The 25,440-nt window shown below is 49.4% G+C and overlaps 1 protein-coding gene across 1 annotated transcript in view; it reads right to left on the reverse strand.

Annotated features, from left to right (window-relative positions):
* LOC113995133 (exocyst complex component 4) overlaps positions 1-25,440 on the reverse strand; it is a gene marked incomplete at its 5' end in the record, with an annotated part of 76,931 nt that overhangs the window by 25,875 nt on the left and 25,616 nt on the right. Inside the window, 2 exons of the mRNA XM_027734908.2 lie at positions 7,815-7,956; positions 23,105-23,283. Of these exons, the coding sequence (XP_027590709.2) occupies positions 7,815-7,956; positions 23,105-23,283 (321 nt within the window). The remainder of the gene's footprint in view (positions 1-7,814; positions 7,957-23,104; positions 23,284-25,440) is intronic.

The following is a 25,440-nucleotide window of genomic DNA, read 5'->3' on the forward strand; positions in this document are numbered from 1 at the left end:
GCCACAGGACTTGTTTTTCAAGGCCCAGGCTGGTATTCCGGGCAGTGGCATGAGGCACGGGGTATGTCTCCAACCATCCAGTACTTCCTTCTACCATGGTCAGTACGTAGTGCTTGCCTTGGCGGGTTTTGGGGAGCGTGATGTAGTCAGCTTGCCAGGTTTCCCCATACCTGTATTTCAACCACCGTCCACCATACCATAGAGGCTTCACCCGCTTGGCCTGTTTGATGGCAGCACATGTCTCACAGTCATGGATGACCTGTGAGACAATGTCCTTGGTTAAGTCCACCCCTCGGTCACGAGCCCATCTGTATGTTGCATCTCTCCCCTGGTGACCGGAGGCATCATGGGCCCATCGAGCCAGAAATAATTCTCCTTTGTGCTGCCAATCCAGATCTACCTGAGAGACTTTAATCCTGGCAGCTCGGTCCGCCTGCTCGTTGTTACGATGCTCCTCATTAGCCCGTTTCTTGCCTACATGAGCGTCTACGTGACGGACCTTCACACTCAGCTTCTCTACCCGGCCAGCGATGTCCTGCCACATCTCCGCCGCCCAGATGGGTTTCCCTTGGCGCTGCCAGTTGGCCTTTTTCCATCGCTCCAGCCATCCCCACAGAGCATTGGCCACCATCCATGAGTCAGTGTAGAGATAGAGTCTTGGCCACTTCTCTCGTTCAGCTATATCCAAAGCCAACTGAACGGCTTTAAGCTCTGCAAACTGACTTGACCCACCTTGTCCTTCAGTCGCTTCTGCAACCCGCCGTGTGGGACTCCATACAGCTGCCTTCCATTTTCGGTTTGTCCCTACAATGCGGCAGGAGCCATCCGTGAAGAGCACATATCGCCTTTCGTCTGCTGGTAGCTTGTCATATGGTGGGGCCTCCTCAGCCCGTGTCACCTTCTCCTCCTCTTCTTCAGAGGATAGTCCGAAACTCTCACCTTCGGGCCAATTGGTGATAATTTCCAGAATCCCAGGGCGATTAGGGTTCCCTATCCGGGTTCGCTGCGTGATCAGAGCGATCCACTTACTCCCCGTGGCATCGGTGGCGTGATGTGTGGAAGGAACTCTTCCCTTGAACATCCAGCCCAGCACTGGTAGTCGGGGTGCCAGGAGGAGCTGCGCTTCGGTGCCGATTACTTCTGAGGCAGCTCGAACTCCTTCATAGGCAGCCAGGATCTCTTTCTCAGTTGGTGTATAGCTGGTTTCAGATCCTTTGTATCCCCGACTCCAGAATCCCAGCGGTCGTCCTCGGGTCTCCCCAGGCACTTTCTGCCAGAGGCTCCAAGAAGGGCCATTCTCCCCGGCTGCGGTGTAGAGCACGTTCTTCACGTCCTGTCCTGTCCTTACTGGCCCAAGGGCTACCGCATGGGCAATCTCTTGTTTAATTTGTTCAAAGGCTTGTTGTTGTTTGGGGCCCCACTGGAAATCATTTTTCTTCCGTGTCACAAGGTAGAGAGGGCTTACAATCTGACTATACTCGGGGATATGCATCCTCCAAAAGCCCACAGCGCCTAGGAAAGCCTGTGTTTCCTTCTTGCTGGTTGGTGGGGACATGGTTGCTATTTTGTTAATCACCTCCATGGGAATTAGGCGGCGTCCATCTTGCCACTTCACTCCTAGGAACTGAATTTCCTGAGCAGGTCCCTTGACCTTACTCCGTTTAATGGCAAAACCGGCTCTTAGGAGAATCTGGATTATCTTCTCTCCTTTCTCAAAGACTTCACCCGCCGTGTTCCCCCATACAATGATGTCGTCAATGTACTGTAGGTGCTCTGGAGCCTCACCCTTTTCCAGTGCAGTCTGGATCAGTCCATGGCAAATGCTGGGACTGTGTTTCCACCCCTGAGGCAGTCGATTCCAGGTGTACTGCACACCTCTCCAAGTGAAAGCAAATTGTGGCCTGCACTCCGCTGCCAAAGGAATGGAGAAAAAGGCATTGGCAATGTCAGTGGTGGCATACCACTTGGCTGCCTTGGACTCCAGCTCGTACTGGAGCTCCAGCATGTCCAGCACAGCAGCACTCAGGGGTGGTGTGACTTCATTGAGTCCACGGTAATCCACCGTCAGCCTCCACTCTCCGCTGGACTTACACACTGGCCATATAGGGCTATTAAAGGGTGAGCGAGTCTTGCTGACCACCCCCTGGGTCTCCAGTTCACGGATCATCTTATGTATAGGGGTCACAGAGTCTCGGTCGGTGCGGTATTGCCGACGGTGCACTGTTGCTGTGGCTATCGGTATCAATTGTTCTTCAACCTTCAGCAGTCCCACAGCAGAGGGGTCCTCTGAGAGACCAGGCAAGGTGTTCAACTGTCTAATTTCCTCCGTCTCCACAGCAGCTATGCCAAAAGCCCAACGAAGTCCTTTTGAGTCTTTGAAATACCCACTCCTCAGGTAATCTATGCCAAGGATGCACGGGGCCTCTGGGCCAGTCACGATGGGGTGTCTGTGCCATTCCTTCCCAGTCAGGCTCACTTCAGCTTCCAGTACAGTCAGCTGTTGGGATCCCCCTGTCACCCCAGAAATGGAGATGGATTCTGCCCCTACGTATCTTGATGGCATTAAAGTGCATTGTGCGCCGGTGTCCACTAAGGCCTTATACCTTTGTGGCTCAGATGTGCCAGGCCACCGAATCCACACTGTCCAATAGACTCGATTGTCCCTCTCCTCTACCTGGCTAGAGGCAGGGCACCCCTAGTCCTGGTCATGGTACTCATTGTGCTCTTCTTGTGGGTATGACCTGGAGGTCCCTTCAAGAGGATCAGACGTATCATCATTCCTGTACCGTCTGGAGTCTTGCCCACGAGAGACTGGAGCAACGTTTACCCTTGAAGAGTTCCTTGTGGTACTTGTTCCTCTTTTCAGTTCACGTACCCGGGCTGCTAAGGAAGGGGTGGGTTTCCCATCCCACTTCCTCATATCTTCTCCGTGCTCACGGAGGTAAAACCATAGATCGCCACGTGGAGTGTACCTTCTCTCCTTAGCTGGGGGACGCTGGCTCCTAATAGCAGAGATTCTTGTTTGTCCTGGTGAGATATGGAAGATCCCTTCCTTAATTTCCTCTCTTAGCTTCTGGTGTCCCTCTTCAATTTTCTCTTCCAGGCTTCGGACGTGTTCAGCCAGTTTGGTTTCCACAGATGAGACGTGGGCTCGTAATGGGGCGGTGACAGTGTCTTCATACATCCTGCGTTTACTAACCAATGCTCCCACCTTGTCCTCTCCCTCCCTCCATTGCAGCGTTGCTAAGTAGCGGGAATACATTTCTGGCCCAAGTCGTGCAAACTTTAACCACATCTGGGAGGTGCACTGTATGCCATCTGGACTTTTAGGGAATCTTTCATCGTCTGAAAAGATTATCTCCAGTACAGCTAACTCCCTTAAGCACCGGATACCTTGTTCCATCGTGTTCCACTGTCCTTGCTGTACGTGGAGGTCCTCCTTGCAAAGGTATCTCTCCCTCACACTGCACAACAGTCGCCGCCAGAGGCTGAGAGTTTCCTGCCTCCTTCCAATCCCCTGATCAATGACTACATCTCGAGACAGGGACCCCAGCTGTCTGGCTTCACTCCCATCTAGGATTGTATCGTTAGCTGCAGCATCCCAGATTCGGAGCAGCCAGGTCAGAATGGACTCGTTCGCCTGTCGTGTGAACTCTCTCCGGAGCTCGCGTAGCTCACCCAGGGATAGGGACCGAGTGATTATTTCTGCCTCTGTCTCCTCCAGTGGATGTGAAGGTCCTGCCTCTTCGTCATCATTTGCTATACGGACTGATTTAGTCTTTGATTTCCTTTTCTGGACAGGGGCGACTGCTATTGGTTTTGGTTGTTCTTCTGGCTCCTCGATGGTTTGTGTGGACACGGTGCCGGTTGGTTTATTTCTTTCTCCCTCTGACTCAGCTGCGGTTTGGGTGGACGTGGTGCCTGCGGATTTGGTCTTTCTCTCCTCCCCCTGACAGTGCTGTACCATGTCAAGTAATGTCCGGTAGGCAGTGGCCAGGGCCCAGCAGGTTGCTGTGAGCTGGCCATCTCTGGAGCTGCCAGAGCATTTTTCCTTCACCAGTCTTATCATGCTAACAGGATCCTGCAGTTGTTCAGGGGTGAATTTCCAGATCATTGGAGGAGAAAACTTCTCCAAATACTGGCTGATGTCCTCCCACTTCCCGTGCCACTCAGCATTATCTGCTCCCAGGGCAGGTGTCCAAACAATCTCCCTAGAAGGCCCTGTTCTGACCCTAAACATGGTGTACACAGTACAGAGCAGACAGAGCAACACTAACAATAACATTATGCTGTCCTTAACATCAAAAGGGAACTCAATATTTTCAAAAACTGTTGTAGCAGGTCTGAAGGGGAAAAAGGAGGTGAGAGGTTGGAAACAACCATCCCCCCCTGTTCCCCCAAAGGGCTGGGTACGATTTTTAATGAGGCCCCAGAGGTAGCAACCCAAACCAGGACAGGCAAACAGGACTGAATACACATTTACAATGAAACTCATTGCTTCTGATGTTAGAATGACATAAACATAATATACTAATAAAGCAATTTGGATCCCTCTCCCTGGTCTTAAAGAGAGCATCAAAACAGGCAAATAGTGCCCCATCTGTGGAAATATGAACAGGCTCAAATACAACATCCATGTGAATGCATCAAACAACATGGTGATCAGGGAGTTTCTATATCCAAATAGACAAATGCTTAAAGTGAAATTGTGATTCTGACTTCTCTCTCTCTGCCCCACGTTGGGCGCCAAAAAATGTGCTGGTTTAAGAGTTAACCAGCAGGGGAAATGAACTCAACTCAAAGGAGAGATTATAAGTCAGAAGAACAATTTACTAAAATAATACAGTAAGTACAATCATACAAACAAACAATTGGTCTTAACCCACAAAACCCAAATGTATAACCCAGTACCCTGGGGCATGAACAACGTGGTGTTCCTTGGGCCCCGCTTGAGTCCAAAGTAAAGGGAGAGGGGAGGAACCTGCTGGTGGGAGAGCTGTTGCAGTCTAGTCAAAAGTGGTGATTGCAGTGAGATGCTGGGGGAAGAGCTGTTGCAGTCTGGTCAAAAGTGGTGATTGGAGTCCAGTATAGGGTGGTGGTCCACGTCTGTTTGAGAGCGATGAGCCGCAGTCCTTCTCTGGATCCCACAGAGTGGTTAAAAATGTTCCAAGACTCCAAGATTATATATCCTGCAGTTCAGGCAGAAATGCTCAGTGCTTCCCTCAGGGCGGGGAGTTCCACAAAGGGTGTGAGGACAGGAGCATCCTCCTATCTCACAGGCCTCTTAACACCTAGTTTATAGCCTGAGGAGTCAGGCTCTATGGGCAGATGGTGTAAATGGTTCATTGATAACAGTTTCTGGGAAATGGCATGGAAGGCTATAGAATACACAGTTTTGGGTTACACCCATACCCTGATGAACTGGTCTCAGTTGTCCTAACTAGGACACCAACTTCAAGGACTGGGTGGTTATGTCTGAATTAAACACACCCTCCTCTTGTCATTGTCCCACCTCTCTGGGGGTTTTCCTGCTTGTTGACATCCCTGTTTTCCTGGATTTTTGCTTAACCCAAGAGTGATGAGAAGCCACAGGGGCCAGAACCCCATCCAGGCTGGTGCCTTTTCCATGAATCCAGGTTATCTCAGGCCTCATCTCCCATTACAGCACAGCTGGAGAACTGCTTCATTTCCATCCTTTTCCCCGTCTTTCCCTCCAGTCCGTGCCTGCAATCCCGAGCCCAGCAGATGATGGATGGCAGGTTGAAGGGCTGCTGACAATAACTGATGTGGATTTTTTTTTGCAGAGCTCCACCCGGACTTCCCCAGGGCTCTGCCTGCGTGCACAGGGACACAACACGGCTCAGGACGTGTCACAGGAGAACAAACTGATGACCCATCAATTCTGTGACATCTATTTGATGCTTCAGAGGAAAAGGGAAGCAATGAAAATCCACCTGGCCCATACAATGCATCAGGGAAAAGCGTCTTCCCGGCCCCGCAGTGGACAGCTGGCAGCCTGAAGAAAGGCATTTGCTGCCTTTGATCTCTGCATGGGAAGTCAGAGACTTCATGGAATTCTCCTCAGCCCTTTAAAAAAAAATCCAGCTGATTCCCCAGTTCCTGCTGCTGTTTGAAAAAGTAGGAAGAAAAGCTGCTGTTTGTGATCCGAAGAGCGGCGGCTCCTGAATGTGGAGACACCCGGTAAAAACTTTGGCACCGTCTCCCATGGGATGCTCCTGGAAAAGGCTTGGCCAGGGGCACTCTGGGCTGGGTGAGGAACTGGCTGAGGGCCCAGAGAGTGGTGGGGATGGAGCTGCTTCCAGCTGGGATCCGTCCCCAGGGGTGTCCCCAGGGATCAGTGCTGGGCCCAGTCCTGTTCAGTGTCTGCACTGAGGATCTGGAGGAGGGGATGGAGGGAACCATCAGCACATTCCAGGTGCCCCCAAGCTGGGGGAGTGTTGATGTGCTGGAAGGCAGGAGGGCTCTGCAGAGGGCCCTGGCCAGGCTGGATCCAGGGGCTGATTGCAAGGGGCTGAGGTTCCCCAAGGCCAAGGGCCAGGTCCTGCCCTTTGGCCACAAGAAGCCCCTGCAGCTGCAGGCTGGGCCAGAGGGGCTGGAGAGCAGCCAGGCAGGAAGGGAGCTGGGAGTTGGGCTGGGCAGGGAGCTGAAGAGGAGCCCGAGTGTGGCCAGGGGGGCAAGAGGGCCAAGGGCTGCTGGGCTGGCTGGGGAAGAGTGTGGCAGCAGGAGCAGGGCAGGGCTTGTGCCCCTGGGCTGGGCGCTGGGGAGGCCACCCCTGGAGTGCTGTGTCCAGCTCTGGGCCCTGAGCTCAGGAAGGCCCTGGAGGGGCTGGAGCAGGGGCAGAGAAGAGCAGCGAGGCTGGGGAAGGGACTGGAGCCCAAGTGCTGGGAGGAGAGGCTGAGGGAGCTGGGGGGGCTCAGCCTGGAGAGGAGGAGGCTCAGGGGAGACCTCCTCACTCTCTGCAACTCCCTGCCAGGAGGGGGGAGCCGGGGGGGGTCGGGCTCTGCTCCAGGGAACCAGCAGTAGGACAAGAGGGCTCGGTCTCAAGCTGGGCCAGGGCAGGGGCAGGTTGGACATCAGGAGGGAATGTTTTCCATGGAGAGTGCTCAGCCCTTGGAATGGGCTGCCCAGGGAGGGGGTGGATTCTCTGTCCCTGGAGCTGTTTAAGGACAGACTGAATGTGGCATCAGTGCCATGGGCTGGGAACCACGGCGGGGTTGGAGCGAGGGTTGGACTGGATGATCTCAGAGGGCTTTTCCAACCCAGCTGATTCTGGGATTCTGTGATCTATGATTAAAACACCATTGTGCCTTTTTGTCAGGACAAAGCCCCCCAGAAACACATTTTTCCTCATCTCTGACACATGATCATGGAATCACAGAACAGTTTGGGTTGGAATGGACTGTAAAGATCATTTAGTTCCACCCCTGCCATGGGCAGGGACACCTTCCACTATCCCAGGCTGCTCCAACCTGGCCTTGGACACTTCCAGGGATCCAGGGGTAGCCACAGCTTCTCTGGGAAATTCATTCCAGGGTCTCCCCACCCTCCCAGCCAGGAATTTCTCCCTAATCTAAATCTCACTGCTGGTTCAGACACAGAACTCCCTGAGCAATTCCTGCCTCCCTCACACATTTGGCCATCCCTGGTGATGTGATCTGGCACTTCTGGACCGACCTTCGATGCTGCACCAGGCAACTTTATCCTTCTCTGATGCCATAATATGTACTCTGGTCACATTCTTAACCCACAGCCTGCCAGGCTCGCCCACGAATCCCAAATTTTGGGGTGTTCACCTGACTTCCAGGTGCAGAACCAGCAGGCAGCGATCGGCCATCTCCTGGAAAGACCTGGCCAGCTCACTCAGCGTTTGCAGGATCTGTTCAGATGCAGGGAGCTGTTCCATGCTGGAATGGCTGTCCTGGCCTGGAGACATGGCTGGAAAAGAGAAGACAGAAGAGATTTGTGACATCCTTCAGCAGCTTTACCACCCGCAGCATCTCATCTGCTCCCATCCCAAACATGTGCGTTCTCCACGCCTTTGGCTGAGCAATAACGGCTCTAATTTGATATTTAACATCTACTGTGAAGCACCAAAATGCTTCTGCAATGGATTGAACTCCAAAGTGAGCCTGAGGGGGTTTAATCAACCCCCAGGATACATTTGCTTGGGAAGATATTGCTCTGTGATGGGCGTTGCTGCAGCTGCAGAATCCAGGATCATTCATCTTGCTGGAAAGAGCTGCCTGGGAGCCAAAGCACAGCTCCAACAGGTGACAGGGCCCTTTTTTTAGTCACCACAGGCTCCCCCATCCGACCTCAGGTGACTCTTTACTCCCTCAGAGGCACCTGGGAGGCTTTTTTTTGGGGGGTTTGTTAATAAAACACAGCTCTTGGGCAGCGAAGCAAAGGTGTGAGCTGGCCATGGAGCAACTGCTTCCTTCCCACCGAGACCTCCAAAACACCACCTGGAATTTCTCCCAGCCCTGAGGACATTGTTCTGTCTCTGAGGGGTGTCAGTGCAGCTCTAACTCTGGAACCTCACCCCTTATATTTTATCCCCTCGCATTTAACCCTGAACCTCCTGCCCTGCAACCCAAAAGCTGCCCCTTGAGTAAGGGAGTGAATTCTCTAATAGGAATAACACTCTGTTACCTCACATTCTGCCCTAATTAGAGGAAACACATCCCAAATTCCTGGGATCAAGGCCTTGCTCGAGCAGCACTTTAGGACTGACATCCTGCCTACATGATTAGCAAGGTTTGGGATCGGGCTGGTTCCTCTCACACAGCTTCCACTTGAATTAAACAATGGGATTGCTGATCTCCTGGATCAGCAAGTCCCATCCCCACAATCCCTGTGTCCCAGGGCCTGGAGTATGAACTCCTGGGCCATATTAAAGCTGATCAGGTTCCTACCCCTGCTGGCTCCTTTCAAACATCGCTTTTCCAACCTGGAAGTTAAAATTTGGGATCTAATTTCCAGCCTAAAACTTGCTCATTGATGTTTTACATTCGGTTCTTTACATGCCAACATTCCTGTTTTCCCTATGGAGCTCTCCATGGCTCTCTGGAGAATCAGGGAATCATTAAGGCTGGAAAAGCCCCTCCAAGATCACGGAATCAAACCATTCCCCAAAGCCATCACTGACCCACATCCCCAAGTGCCACATCCATATGGATTTTAAATCCCTCCAAGAATGGGGACTCCACCCCTTCCCTGGGCAGGAAAACCCTCTCCATGAAGGAATTTTCCCTTATATCCAGTCTAAACCTCCCTTGGCACAACTTTCCTCCTGTTTTGTGCCTTGGAGGCTGATTTAGGTAAATGTCACTTGGGGTTTGTTTGTACAACCTGTTTTGGGAGAGGAACCTTCAATGAGCTTTGGATTTGCTCCTCATTTAATTAGGAGTAAAATATAACAAAATTAAATTTTGCTCCTAAAGTTAAATCACATCCAGCCTGGAAAGAGGAAAAAAAAAAGTGAGGAGATAAAAAACCACCTTTTTTTTGAGTAAAACAAATCGAAACAGAGGTAAAAATATAAGAGGGAGTTGTACAAATAAAGGAAGGTGGCAAAGCCAGAGGGAAAGATTTCACCCAGGGAGAGATTTCACCCAAGTGCCTGAATGTGCCTCTAAATGTTCTGGGAATTAAACCAGAGAAAAGTGTGCATGGATGAAGCCATGGAAAACATGGAGAGCTGGAAGCAGGTGATCTTTGATGCCCAGAGAAGTTGTGGCTGCCCCTGGATCCCTGGAAGTGTCCAAGGCCAGGCTGGAGCAACCTGGGCTAGTGGAAGGTGTCCCTGCCCCTGGCAAAGAGGTGGAATTAGATGATCTTGGAGGTCTTTCCAACCCAAAGCATTCTGGGATGACTCTGTGGATTCCCCTCCCTCAGCAGCTCCTGTGGGAACACGGCGAGAAATTCAAAAACTGCTGGAAATAATTCACTGGCCTGGAGTGTGGAAGAGAAATAAAGAGGGAAATGAGAGTGACAACCCCCAGGGGGAGTGGGAATGACAGGGATTCCCCCTCCCCAGCACACCCTGACACTTCTCCCAGCTTTTCTCTCTCCTCACCCAGCTCTACCCCGCAGAGAAAATGGAATTATCAGCGAGGGGGTGATGGGATTATTTACACAACCTCTAATTTCCAGATAAGGGTGTTAAGAAATGACTCTTGGAAGCTGCTTTGGAAGAGCTGTGACATCTCCAAGTGACACTGGTTTTCCCTGGAGGGGGGCAGGACTTTTGGCTCAGGGATCAGATCAAGGAATGCTTTTCTGCTCACGGTAGAAAGCAGGAAACCTCACCTTTATTATGCACGGAAAAAACGCCTTTTTGAACCAAAAATCCTACATTTTGAGTAGCTTTTATCAGCCTGGAGACGGACTGGCTGCAAGAATCATCTCTCTTTAGCAGTGTCAGGGCTCTCGCTCCAGAGATTCCGCCCCGGAAGGCCCGGAGATGGATGGACCCATCATCTGAAAAGCAGGAGTCAGCTAATTCCTGCAGCAGGCAGATACACACACCATTTTTCTCCTCTCCAGAACTCATTTACAGCACTTTAAGTGAAGCTGTAATTATATTTGTCAGTGGAGGCGAGAGGAGGAGGGAGACGGGGACGAGCTGCTCCTTATTTAAAGCCTGAAGTCCTTCTGGGTGTTCACAGGAGGGTCAGGTGGGGGCTTGGGGGGGGATGAAGATGAATTTCTCCAGTGGATTTTCAGTTTTTGAGCTCCAAGGAAGCCTTTCAGAGCCCATCAATTTTCCTTTGGACACCCAGGAAGGATCATTTCACAGCCCACGAGAAAAAAAATCCCCTTTTCTTTAAGTCTCACTTGAGACGGTTTTTTTACTCCATCATCCTGGGCACAGAATGAGCTGGAGCAGCAATAAACCAAAATAATCAGAGCCTGAATTATTAAGGGGCCTGGAATAAAAAAATGTGATTTGGAGCTGGCTGTGGAGTTGGGCAGTTCTTTGGGCAGAGGGTGACACCGCCCGGGGCCGTCTGAGCCACCACCCCTCTGAGAAAACGGGAGAGAAGCAAAAAAACAGCAAAAAAAGCAAAAAACCCTTGAAATACCGGAAAAAAAACCCCCAGCAGATCAGCAGCCATCCACTTCTTCTTCCCCTTCTCCTCTTTCCTGATCCCTTTCCTCACCCTCCATCCCTAATCCAAGCTGAACATGATCCCAACTTGGCCGACACGACACCCACCGGTGGAGCGAGCGGTGGCTTCGCTCCGTTGGTGCTTTTTATCACCTTGAGCTTGGACTAAATTATCTAAACTGAGCTTTCCATGCTGCTGGATAACACAGCTTTGCTTGGAATTTCTCCAGCCTTGCTGCAAGCACAGCCAGGTTCCCTCTCCCCGAGGAAACAGGGAATGAAACTTTGCCGTTTCATTCCGGCAAAGCGGAGAAAAAACCAACCCGACGCCCTCGTTGCCACCCCTGATTTCGATCCTTTGGCGACTCAGAGCTCTCCTGACAGGCTGGGCCTTGGAAATCGATGGCTGGGAATCTCCAGAGCTCGGGAATATTAAACAAAACCTGTAAACAAACCCCTGTAACCACTCGAGGGCCGTTTCCCACCGCAGACGGATCGGAGCGATGGAACGGCTCGAGGAGGGAAATCAATCCAAGGAGACGAGCTCTGAGCCTCAGGAATAAACCCCCACAGCGCTCCCTGCAGTTGCTTCAGGCTCACAGAGGTGTTTTACAGCTTTACTGAGGGGAAAACCCCTCTTTTTTGGGAAAGAGAGGCTGTTTGAAATGCTTGCTGTGCCCCACCGTAACATTAAAGGCCAATTCGCAGCTTCCTAAATTTTAATGCCTGACCCCCTTCCACTCCAGAAGAGGAAACTCCAAAATAAGTGCAAATATACCCATGGAAAAGGGAATTTTTTATGGGTTACGTGTCAGACTAAGCCTTTAGAGCTCAGGATTAACTCTTCTCCCTGCTGGAGACTTTTCCGGGGATCTCACGAAGCACTTTCTGTGCTTTGGTTCCCAGTGTGGAAAACCTGGATAAAGTGCTTTTATCCATCACTCCCATTCAAGCTGACTCAGGTCTCCACATCTCCTTTTCCTACAGTTTTTAGCACCACCAGGTGATGATGCCACCGGGAGACAAAATTACTATTCAAACACCTACCAAAAAAAAAAAAAAGGAGAATATCTGGGTATTTATAGGGAAAAAAGCTTTGGGTGAAGTCAGAATAATTAGATAGGTGATTATGTGGGGTTTTTTAGAGGAGATTAAAGTACAGTGAGTGCATCAAATTCAACATCAAGGGCTTATTTTGGGAAGATTTCTGAAGGAAGATGCGTTCCAGGAGATCTCTGCCTTCTGAACCCAAACAGCAGGAGGAAAACAATATATTTCTAAATATATCACTATAAAAAAAACCATCTCTCTTACTGTTAAGCCACGATCTGTCACTCTGGGACACTGATGAGGAAAGGAATTCCAGAATTCCCAGAATATTTTAAGTGGGAAGGGCCCCACAGATGCCACTTGGACCAATTTTTGGCTGCTGGAGCACTATTTGAAGCCCCAAGGCACAGCTCACTCACTGCCTACTCCTAAACTGGTCTAGTTTGGAGACCTCAGAGCTGCAGATTTATAGGAAAGGTCTGGAACGAGCCATAAAATCTGGAACTGGGTTTTGACTCTCCCGAAGTTCACGAGATTCCTCCCGGAGCTCCAGGGATTCGGGGAAGCAAAGCTGGATTTTGGGGTTGACATCTTCCCTGTGCTTCTCAGAGGGCAACCTCCTAGATATGACTGGTTGCCTAAAATGTTTATGGATTAATTGCTGCATAATTCTACCTAAATTGTCCTTTTTTTCAGAGAGTTTAAATAGAAATAAAGCACTAAGAGCAAGAACATCTCCCAAGACTTCCAAGATCAGAGAACAGACCGTGTTGGAAGGGACCTTGAAAGGTCCAACCTTCAACATTTCTGGCACCTGACAGTTGGATTTGGGGTGTCAGCTGTCTTCTTCCTGCAGGATCCAAAGGGAAAGGCAGTTCCAAAGGATGGTGGCTCTGCAATTCCACGCTCTGACCTTCGCTTCCACAAAGATGGATCAGGTCAACTCCCGACTCCACCACGAGCTTGTCTCTACAAACACCTCTTTCTGGAGGCACTTCTGGAGACAGGAGTGGGGGAGGTGATGAGCAGAGGTGATGACAGCACTGAGTGTCCCTTGGAACAGCCCAAATCCTCCTCCTTGACCCTGATCCCTGGGATACGGGGAACATTTATGGACACAACATTTATGGACAAACCCCATTGGACTGACAGAGAAACGCTGGGATCCTCGTGAAAACAGAACAAATGGGACAGCTGCAAGAGGTCAGGACCCTTCAAACAAGAGGTGGGAGGATGGAATTGTCTAAATTCCACTGGTCTGGAATTTAAATAAATATAAATAAATATAAATAAATAAATAAATCTCAGCTTTTACCGGGATCAACAGGGAAAGCACTCGCTGGTGCTGAAGGGGCAAAGTTCTGCCAACACTTAAAGGACAGGCAGAAGTAAAGAGAAAACAAGCTCAAGGAGAGCTTCTTATTAATATAACTCACAATAAATTCCAACTAATAAATCCCATTTTCGAGTGGAAGATACCTAAGGGAGGGATTTTCCCTCGCAAATCAACTCGGGGTTTTGGAGAAGGAGCAACCAGCACCCAAAACCCGCGGGAAAGAAGCCAAAAACTGAAAGCTGGCCCGGAGAAAACTTCCTCCCGCGGCCTCTCCGCCCTTCACTCCACGTTAAAATTCAAGTGCAGGGAAAAAGGGGACAAAGGCAACGGGCTGGAAAAACTCCTGCCGACCTCGGTGGGCGATGAGCGGCGATAAGAAGGGCGATAAGAAGGAGGGGGCTGCAGAGCCCATCAGTTCAGCAAACACCGCTGATGAGGGAGAGCACAGCCTGTCAGAGGTGATAAAGAACGGGCTAAACACTCTATTAGTTTTTCATTTGGGGAATTAATGTTTTTTTGTGGCCGTGCAGACGCTCCCCCGGTTAATGAATCGTCTCGTTAGCGCTGCCCGAGCTCCTCGCAAGCATCCATTTCCCCGGGAAATCAGCACTTCGGAAAAAAGGCAATAACTCCTCAGAAAGGGGGGGGTGTCGGTTTTCCATCCCTTTCTGCAAACAGGCAGCCTTGGGAGAGGGGTTACTGTGGGGGAAATATCTGCCAAAGAAAGGGGAAAAGCAAAAATCTGGCGGAGGTTTGAGTTTTACGTCGCAAAAACCCACTGGAAGCTTTGGTGGCTCAACACAATTCCTCGAAGAACTTCGCAGTCGAGGCTGGAAAAGGCACAAAAATCACCCAAAACTGCCTGGTTCATTTAAAAAACTCCAAAAAGCAGGTGTTTGTCACTGTTTTTTCACTGGAGAAAGCAAAATTGGGCAGGGAGAGCGAAGGGCAGGAAAACCACCACAGTTGACTTCAGGGTGGAAGGATCTCCCTGAAAAGTCCAGGATTTGCTGTTCCAGGGCTCCTCAACTATGAAATAGCCCCTGTGTTAATTTTTTTTCTTCTTTGCAGTGATTTATAATGTAACTCTTTCCTTTCTTACCCTTCCCAGAAATATTATTTCTTGGGCTGAATTCCACGAGCTCAGAAGTGACTTGATTTCCAAAGCTCAGTAAAAATCCTTTTTTTCTCAGGTCTGGAAACATTTTTGGTGGTTTTCTTTGCCTTTTTGGAGTTGCCCACCTTTCTCTGGGCTTGTTTAGCCCAAACCAGCCACGTGCTTCACCTCATTTGCATTAAAAATACAGCAAAATCCCAGCTCCAGTGAAGTCCTGGAGACACTTCCATCAATCTACAGAGAGCCAAAAACTCCCTCCCCCTCCTTTTCCTTTCTTTCCTCGATCCTGAGCTGCACCTTCCCAATAAGCGCCTTCAAAACATCAGGGTGGAATTTTTCTGGGTAGAAACTTGTCCTGGGAGGGGTTGTATTCCTAGAAGATCCTTCAGCCTCCCAGCCTGGACTCACTGGAAGAGAAAGGAGCAAAATTCCTGAGCTCGATCCGTGTCCTGATGCCAAAGAGCAAAAACCGCAGGGCCAAGGGGGGGAAAGAAAATGCAATGAAAATAAAAATACCTGAAAGATCTTCTTTTTGGACTGTTGAAAATTATAGATTAACGGTTTGGGGGCTGGTTTGTTTTTTTATTAATAGATTAGTTTGCAAAGCAAGAGGAGGAGCAGCAGGGAGGTCTGTGCTGGAAGACAAAGAAGAATGGAAGAGTCTTGTCCAGGAGGATATTGAGGAAGGTCTGAACAGGAATATCCACGGGAATTACAGAGGGTTTTCAAAGGTGGGGTGAAGAGTGGGAAACCAGGAAAACCAGGAGAACAGGCAAGCACCAAGATGACTTTGGTGGCAGCAGGAACATCAGCTGTGTTTGGAATCAGCTGCACCAGTCTGACTTCTCCCCAATTCCTGCTCATTTCAGAGTCATTTCCCCCCAAATCCCATAGGATTTAAAAGCTGGTTAGATCAGAATGATCCCAAGTGGTGACATCAACAACTGACTGTGCTTTGGGGTCACATCACTGAGTTTTTGACCATTATTTTGCCCCTTCCACAGCAGAGGGAAGTGTCACCTCTGCCAAACCAAGGACAAGCAAGGAGGACCTTCTGCTGTTAAGGTGACACCACCGAGCCGTTTTTCCTTCAGGAGAGATAAAAGGATCCCAATAACTGAACCACCAGGAGCGGGTTCTTGGGAGTTCTTTCCACAACCCCCTCGATTCGCTGGAATTGCTCCTCGTCGAAAGCCTCGCTAATTAAGGGTCACTTATTTACACGACAATCCCCCGCCTTTAGGGCCGGTGGGTGAGAGGAAAGAGGGACCCAACGCGGGTAATTAGTGTAATCACGGGGCTGAGTTAAGTGCTGAGCCCGCAGGCACCGGGAGAGCATCCCGGTGGTGTCCCCGATCCATGAATGCAGGAGCCAGGTCAGGAAAACAACCTCTCGTTTCCTGACCTTTAAATATCGGATGTAAAGCTGCAACCACTGACCCGTGAGAGCAGCTCCGCTGCGGAATTCCAGGGGAAAAAACAAACAAACAAACAAACAAAAAAAGGCACTGAGAGGCACCAGAAGATCGCTTGGGCAAGAAAACTAAAAGAGCTTTTAGTTGCCTGAGGACTGTGGGGTTTTATCCCCGAGATCCAGCAAAGCTGACCCCTATTTAAGCTGGGAAATTTTAGTGCCAAAGTCATAAAACAAAGCAGAGGAACCTCCTCGTGCTCAGTTTAACCAGAACAGGTATTTTGTTGCCAGGAGGTCTTGGAGGTTGGTCTGAGCACTTTGCCATCCCAAATTAATTATCCACAGTTTTTGTCCTCCAAGGAACCAGCTGGATTCTTGTCCTCTGCCTGAAGTGGTCACAGAATCACAGAATATTTTGGTTTGGACCTTAAAGATCATCTTGTTCCACCTCTTGCCACGGGAAGGGACACCTTCCACTAGCCCAGGTTGGTTGGGACTATGAGCAACCCGGCCCTGGACACTTCAGGGATCCAGGAGCAGCCACAGCTTCTCTGGGAAATCCATTCCAGTCCCTCCCCACCCTCCCAGACAGCAATTCCTTCCCAATATCCCACCCAAATCTACCCTTTTCCAGTGTGAAGCCACTCCCTGTGTCCTGTCCCTCCAGGCCTTGTCCCCAGTCCCTCTCCAGCTCTCCTGGAGCCCCTTTAGGCCCTGCAAGGGGCTCTCAGCTCTCCCACCTGTTTGCAGCAGCTTTCCTAAGTCCATTTGTAGCTTCTACTCAAACCACAAATGGTGATTAATCAGCAGGTGATCCCCGAGGGTTTGGTGTGGGTTTGACAGATCGTTTCTCCGTGGGTGAGGATGGCAGAGCTCCCCTGTCCTTGCCCAAGGGTGTTCCCACGTGGGGGAACCCAGGACTGGAGGCATTTCTTGGCTAAACAACCAGCTCCAAGCACGTTGGGGGGATGATGCTGGGGTTTGTAGCAGCAAGGAGAGAACATTGGGCACCTCTGCAGCATTCCAGAGGTGTGGAACAGCAGCAGGCTGAGGGTGGGATGGACAAGAGGGAGCCAGGTGGGTTTAAAGGAGCCGTGGCCATGCAGGAAAAATGCCCAGGAAAACCTTTTCCCTTTTGGCTTCCTCTGGTTCTTCCCTGAACCAACAAGACCTGAACGAAGAGAACCAGCAAATGAACGCAGGCAATGTGGGCACAGCCCTGAGATGGGAAAAGAGGTTAGAAATGATCTTATTATGAAGGTTCAGAGCACCTGGACAGGGTTTTTGTGCATTTGCAAGAAGAGCCCCAACCGTTCAGGGGGCGGAAAAGAAGAAACGCTGGGAAATGGATGCTCGAGGAGCTCAATTGGAAAGCTGTCATTTAAATGAAGTTACACTGAAGCAACAGATATTCATCAAATAACACAAGCACTCGAGATGTGCCTTGTTAATCTAATGGCAGATGTTCTGAATTGGGGAAGAAATGGGCAGCTTTTAGTGCTTCAGAAAGACACTCACTTTTGTTGCAATAACAAAGCAACAGCTTTCACCAAGTCCTTGCCCTGCATGAGGTCAGGCACGTGTTGATCATCTCTAATGTGGCTTTTAAAAAAGGTCCTCTATTAATAGATCTCTAAAAAAAAAAAATAAAAAATAAAAAATCCCCCTGAGCAATCAATACAGGGAGATGTGGCACGAGTTCAGGGACAGGGAGGGGAAAAAAAAATCAGCTCCAACCTGAGAGAAATCCAGCCCCATTTAAGAGCTGAATTTGGTTCATTAGAGACACCAGGGTTAAACACAAAGCCCTGGCTGAGTTCAGCACTGCTGGGTGGCCCGACTGGGAAACGAAAGGCATCAATTTTACCACTGGATTTTTCATCTGTGTTCCAAAACCCCCCTCCCCAAACTGCTCTGGCAGGGGATGAAGGGGCTCTGCCATCAGTTTTAAAAGCATCGCTTTCAGGAGTGGGGCAGGATAATTCCCCTCAGCCATCAGAGCCCATTCCAGGGCTGGGAAGCTCCGGGAGCCAGGGAAAAGGAGAGGTTGACCCTCCAGGGGCAGGATGGCCTTGATGCTTTGATGGCCTTCACTAAGGTTTGGAGAGCACTTAGAGATCTGTGGCTGGAAAATGAGATGCAAATGCTCAGTGTTAGCATTAACAGTGGCAGGGAAATGCAGGATTTGGGGAAAAGCTGGAGCATGACCTGTTTTTTCTGCTTTTGAATGAAGTTTGTAGCTCACTTGAACTGCTGCAAAGCTGGGGGTGAAGTGCTGCCCACCCGCAGAGGAAAAGCTGAAGGCACTTCCTACACAAAGCCTTTGGTTTTGGGGTGAAATCACCCCTGAAAAGGAGAAAATAACCTGCTTTAGACACTGCCTGGATAAAGGAGTCCAGAGGCTGAATGGCCTCAGGGTCTGTTTTTAAAGAGATTTTCTTTTTGTGGAGAAGGCAATGGCAGGAGAGGAGGTGTCAAACTTCAGACTTTTGCCAGAGTCCTGTTTTTTGGGTTAAAACTGTTCATGAGCTAAAATGAGGTGATTGTTCACTGAGGACAAGATAAGAACATGATAACAAGATAATCTGATACACTGAGCAAATCAAGATTTATCTCCCCAAAGGGGTTGATGTGAGAGCAACTCCTGATTGGGAGTTTTGGCTGCTGAAGTTTGAGATCTGGATTTAGATGTGGTTTGTTTTTTTTTTGTTTGTTTGTTTGCTCTTTTTTTTCCCACTGGGATGTGTTTAAATTTTATTTGTTTATACCCTTTTTAAAGCACAGCCTGTGAGAGCAGAGCAAGCCTTGTCACCCAGGTACTGATCATTAAACAGAGCTGGACACAGGGTACAGAGAGAAAAGCTTGACTTCCAATAAACCAGCTCGAAGAGAAAGACAATCCTGTTTTATGTGAGCTCTGGGAGCTCAAGAGCAGCCCTGGGAGAAGGACTTGGGGGTGTTGGTGGAGGAGAAGGTGGAGATGCCCCAGCCCAGAACTCCCCCCATGCCCTGGGCTGATCCCACAGAGGGGGCAGCAGGGCAGGGAGAAAATTCTACCCCTGAGGTGAAACCCCCCTGCAGAGCTGCCTCCAGCCCTGGGAACAACATTCCTGAAGGATGTGGAGCTGCTGGAGAGAGTCCAGAGGAGGCCCTGGAGCTGCTCCCAGGGCTGGATCCCTCTGCTCTGGAGCCAGGCTGGGAGAGCTGGGAATGTTCCCCTGGAGAAGAGAAGGTTCCAGGGAGAGCTGAGAGCCCCTTGCAGGGCCTAAAGGGGCTCCAGGAGAGCTGGAGAGGGACTGGGGACAAGGCCTGGAGGGACAGGACACAGGGAATGGCTTCCCAGTGGAATATTAGCTGGGATATTGGGAAGGAATTGCTGTCTGGGAGGGTGGGGAGGGGCTGGAATGGATTTCCCAGAGAAGCTGTGGCTGCTCCTGGATCCCTGGAAGTGTCCAAGGCCAGGCTGGAGCAACGTGGGCTAGTGGAAGGTGTCCCTGCCCATGGTTTGGAGCAAGATGGTCTCTGCAGTCCCTTCCAACCCAAACCATCCTGTGATTCCTGTGAGAAAATGATCTCAAATTCGGTGTTTAAACCAGTCAGCTGTTCACTGACCACGACAATCTGAAGTCAGGAGATCTCAACAGGGGCTGAATTTCAAGGGCAGCTCCAACTCCACAAGCCAATGGTTCATCTTTCCTTTTCCTACCTACAGACACCACACGACCACCTTCAAAACTTCCCAAATCCTTCACCTTCAAAACTTCCCAAATCCTTCCCGGTGCATAATAACCCCTTCTCTGTCAAATATGCAGAGGAGCTGAGGAGCTCCACGAGGGAAAAGGATGAAAGGGGATGTTCCATCTGCACCTGACAAGGCAAGAGAAGCGGGAGAGGGAAAACCCGACTTCCATTTTCATATAAAACCCATTTAAAATGGACTTGCCTTCCACAATAAATTCACCCTCTCCCGGCAACTCGAATCCTTAAAGGGTTATTGTGAAAAAGAAGTTTGTATTCCCTCAGAAGACCCTTCTGATGGGTTTGGGAAATACAAAATCCAATTGTGAGGGAGTGCAGATAAGGGAAGAGCTGTGGGAGAGCCATCAGCTGAGCAAACACTAAATAATGAAGAATGCAGAGGCTGCTCCCAGCGTGACAAAACACTCCATTAGCAAGTCTGCTGCTCAATGAGTGATAATTGGGGCACGTCCACAGCCAGGGGTTATTGGATTTTTATCTCTGGGAAGGGGCCTTTTGACAGACTCACCAAAAAAAGCCAGGATTTCCTTGCTCAGGATTTCCCAAAACCTGCTTAGGATTTCCCAAAACCTGCCCAGCTCCACCTGGAGCTCCTGAATATTTATAGCTGTGCCCAGAAATTGCCCTTTTCTGGGAAAAAATCACGATTTCTTTGCAGGGAAAGGGACTCAGGGCCACCACCACCACAGCATGGACTGGTTGGAGATCACAGGATTTGTGGCACTGCACCAAAAATTCTGGTTCTGATCCCTCACTAAACGTTTGGATGATGCCCTGAGCGGGACCAGGATTTAATTTCCAGTTGCTGGGACAGAAAAGACAAAAGGATCAAAGAGCTGGATGGGTGTTCTCATCCTGCAGGGAAGATAAACCCCCAGTTAATGAAATTACTGCTCTTGTTCAAGCACAAACACTTCAGTGGAATAGCTGGGCCAAGGAGAAACAGAAAGCAGAAGGCAGAGCTGCTCAAAGGAATACAAAAAAGTGCCACCTGCCCAAAAAGCAGGATGGGTGACATGTTGGTTTGTGCAAGAGGAACCAATCCCAGTTGCACTGAACTGGAATATTTGGGATTAAAGTTACTGTGACAAAAATCCCCTTTATTTAGAATCGGAGAATCCCAGGATGGTTTGGGTTGGGAGGGACTGGAAAACTCCTCTCATGCCATGGGCAGGGACACCTTCCACTATCCCAGGTTGCTCCAACTTGACCTTGGACACTTCCAGGGATGGGAACTCCACCACCTTCCAATGCCTGACCACCCTTTCCAGGAAGAAATTCCTCCTGTTTTTCCTTTTGGAGTTAATGGCTCTGCTGGAAACCTTTCCCTGGGTCAGACTTAGATTATAACCCCAAGGCCAGACAGGGATCATCTCATGGAATCATGGAGTCCCAGGATGGTTTGGGTGGGAAGGAACCTTAAAGTCCATCCAGCACTGCTCGTTCTTCCCCTCATTCCAGATACTCCTGGAATTGTACAGACGTTTTACTAGGAAGTTATTCCAGAGGAAGATGGATTTTTCTCGTCAGGAGGAGGCTGCCAAGTGAAATATTCCACTCTGTGCTTTTATGTTTATTCACTGCTGCGTGGAAGGGCCCCTCACCAAGCCTCAAAGTCCCCTTTAATGTCGGGGAAATATTGATTTATTTAAAAAAACCAAGGGTTTCAACCAGAGCTGAAGTTATAAATGATGTTTTATTTTAACAGCTCTGACTGTTACAACACAAATATTGCACCCCAAGAACCCTCTCAGTAACTAAAGATCTGTGAATAAATATTTGGCTGCTGAAGTTTGAGGGCTGGATTTAGGTTTTTTTTGTTTTGTTTTGTTTTGTTTTGTTTTTTTGTTTGTTTGTTTGTTTGTTTGTTTTTTGTTTGATCTTTTTTTTCCCACTGGGCTTCGTTTAAATTTTATTTGTTTATACCCTTTTTAAAGCACAGCCTGTGAGAGCAGAGCGAGTCTTGGCACCCAGGTACTGAGAACTCAAAATATGGGTTTGGAATATTGGAATATTAAAGCTCCCCAGAATAATTTGGGGCTTTAATTGTTAACTGATTGTATAATTTTAATTATCCTTCCAGAGCCCAACGAGCTGAGCACGGACAGCTGGAATAAACGGGTTAAATGTCCTGTTCTAGAGCAGATTTAGGAGCCATGGGAAGGATTTTCACTCAACCAGAGATGTTTTGCTGTCAGGGGACAATGATTTTAATGGACAAACACCACCACGATTTATTCAGCGCCAGCAAATTTCCCTCATCATTTCCCAGGAATAAAAAAATTCCCAGCTCCCATCAGAGCTCAGGAGCCCTGGCTGCCCACAGCCCTGGGCACCTTCCCAGGAAGTGGAAAGTGTGGAAAGGTCTTTGAGAGCTGGAAAGATCTTTGTGGTCTTTGTGGAAAGACTTTTGTGGTCTTTGTGGAAAGGCCTTTGAGAGCTGGAGAGATCTTTGAGGTCTTTGTGGAAAAACCTTTGTGGTCCTTGTGGAAAGACCTTTGAGGTCTTTGGGGAAAGATCTTTGAGAGCTGGAAAGACTTTTGTGGTCTTTGTGGAAAGACTTTTGTGGTCTTTGTGGAAAAATCTTCGAGAGCTGGGAAGACCTTTGAGGTCTTTTTGGAAAGACCTCTGAGAGCTGAAAAGACCTTTTTGTGGAAAGACCTTTGAGAGCTGGAAAGACCTTTGTGGTCTTTGTGGAAAGACCTTTGTCTTTGTGGAAAGGCCTTTGAGAGCTGGAAAGACCTTTGAGGTCTTTGTGGAAAGACCTCTGAGAGCTGGAAAGACCTTTGAGGTCTTTGTGAAAGATCTTTGAGATCTGGGAAGTCCTTTGAGATCTTTGTGGAAAGACCTTTGAGAGCTGGAAAGACCTTTGAGAGCTGGAAAGTCCTTTGAGGTCTTTGTGGAAAGACCTTTGAGAGCTGGAAAGACCTTTCTGGTCTTTGTGGAAAGACCTTTTAGAGCTAGAAAGACCTTTGAGAGCTGGAAAGACCTTGGTGGTCTTTGTGGAAAGACTTTTGAGAGCTGGAAAGATCTTTGTGGTCTTTGTGGAAAGACTTTTGAGGTCTCTGTGGAAAGGCCTTTGAGAGCTGGAAGTGCTGCTCCTGTCGCCCTCCAGTGCAGAGGTCCCACCCCAGCACCCATGAGGAAGAAAGACACGAAGCTGCTTCTCCTCCTGCTTCCCTCTGACACGAACCCGCTTCGGAACCGGCGACAAAAAGCGCCCAAAACTGCTCAAATTTCACATTTCCGCCGCTCCAGCTCCAAGGCAAAGGCTCTGCCACGGGAGATACTTACTCTGGGAGGTGGAGAGGCTGGAGAAAGCTGCCTTGGTGCGCCCTGCCAGCCACTCCAGGCTCTCGTGCATGTTGGCCAAGGCCTTGAGGTCGCTGACGTCGCGCAGGATCTCCTGCTGAGGGATCAGTTTGTCGCCCAGGTTGCCGATGAGAACTTCGGATTCTTTGCCGAAAGCGGCCCTGAAACGCAAAGCAAAGCCACCCTCAGGGACACGGGACCACGGGACAGGGAGGGGAGACATCAGTGTGATTAATTCAGCTCTGCTTATTAAACCCAGGCTCAAGGCCTGGCTCAACAGGGCACATCAACTGCCCTGGGAATAAAGCAAATTCCAAATAAATGAAGGGCCTTTCCTCACTGTCCGGCTGTTTCTCCGTGGAGCTCAGCGTTCCTTATTCCCACGTTTTGTCCCCATTCCCACGGGATTTGCCAGTGCTGCAATAGGGGGTCACTTAAATCCCTGCTTTGTCAGACTTAATCCCTGGCTTAACTGAGCTCCTCGTTGGGTTTCCCTTTGTTAAAAAACCATCTTAATTTCTCCATCATATTTTTTTAACATTCCCAAACACAGCTTTATATCCGCCCAGTTTTCATGGATGATCCCAAGGCTACGTGGCACATTCTTGGCACGGTGCCAGCAGGGATGGGGGGAGAGGTCTCTGTCCTGGTTTCCCGAAGAATTATTGAGGTTGGAAAAGACTCCAGGATCAGGAGTGCCACCATTCCCACTAAACCATGTCACCAAGTGCCACATGGGATGGTGATTCCAGCACTTCTCTGGGAATTCTGCAGGCACACCCTAATGGCCCTAATGATGTGATTTAGGAACATCCTAAATCTTGTTAAACAAGGCAGGGGCTGCTGTTAAATCCTTGTGGAGAGGCTGGAAGTGTTGTTATCCCTGGGAAGTGTGGAAATGTTATCCCTGGAAGTGTCCAAGGCCAGGTTGGACGGGGCTTGGAGCAACCTGGGCTAGTGGGAGGTGTCCCTGCTCGTGACAGGGGTGGAATGAGGTGGAATTAAGGTCCCTTCCAACCCAAACCATTCTGGAATTTTATGATTTCCAGGATTTTAAGCTGAAATTCCACGTTTCTGCTCTGCATTCTCCCACTCCATCCCTAAGACAGAATTTAGGGGCACAGACTTTACCCCAAATATTTCTGGGGTATTTTTGGGGTGTTTTTTGGGGTGTTTTGGGGGTATTTTTGGGGTGATTTTGGGTGTTGTTTTTAAGGTGTTTTCAGGGTATTTTGGAGGTACTTTTGGGGTGATTTTGGGGGTATTTTAGGGTGATTTTGGGGTGTTTTTCAGTTATTTCGCGGGTATTTCTGGGGTAAGGTTTTTTCCATGATTTTGGGGAGTGGTTTTGGGGTACTTTTGGAGCATCTCTGGGGTATTTTGGGGTGTTCTGGGGTATTTTGGGATGCTTTTGGATGTATTTTGGGGGTGATTTTGGGGCACTTATGGGGTATTTTTGGGGTGGGTTTTTAGGGCGACTTTGGGAGGTGTTTTTGGGGTATTTCTGGGGTGGTTTGGGGGTTATTTTTTGGGGTACTTTTGGGATAAATTCAAAGGCAAAGGTGGAGATGAGGATTAAACTGATGAATCCCAACTCAGGGACAGCTCTGTATCCTCCTTCTTCCACTTTGAAAAGCCTGGCAAAGCTGCTCATCCCTGCTGCTGGATGAGCAAACATTCCTGTGACTCGACAGATTCCCTCCTCTCTCCAGGCTGCATCATCCCAAGATTCTGAGCCCCCACTCAGGGAACAGGGAAAATGCCAGTCTGGGCAAATCAGACCTGTTATTTCCAACAGCTTCACTCCCTCCTCCCATTTCCCAGCCAAATGCCAATCAAGGAAGTGATGAAAAGCAATGGGAATGTGCAGCCAGGCTTTTTTGACTCCCTGGAATCACAGAGGAGCTGTTCCTTCAAGGAATTCAGAGCCTGAGCCATTCCCAGTGGGCAGGGAAAGGCACAATCTGCCTTCTCAAAGTTTTCGCTTGCCTGGAAAGGTGGAAATAATCTGTTTTGGAGACAACAAGTTGCCTGTGAAAGAACCCCCTCTGGAGGCACCAGAATTTCTCCTTTGACTCGTTTCATTTTTTATTTTATTCATTTAATTTTTCATTGGATTCATTTGATTGGATTTTTCATTTGGGGTTGGGATGGAGGGAAAACCCCGCCAGGTCATGGCTCCAATGGGAAGACAACTTTGGCAACACCAGTTTTGGGGATTCCTGCCCAGTACAACCAGTTGGCCCCTCCCTCAGGTTGCATTTGCTGCTCTCTTCATCTCCTGGGTGATCAGAGCAGAACCATCAAGCAGGACAAGG

Source organism: Pipra filicauda, unplaced genomic scaffold (assembly GCF_003945595.2).
Source record: "Pipra filicauda isolate LSUMZ 115617 unplaced genomic scaffold, ASM394559v2 scaffold548_size709544_pilon, whole genome shotgun sequence".
Classification (NCBI taxonomy): domain Eukaryota; kingdom Metazoa; phylum Chordata; class Aves; order Passeriformes; family Pipridae; genus Pipra; species Pipra filicauda.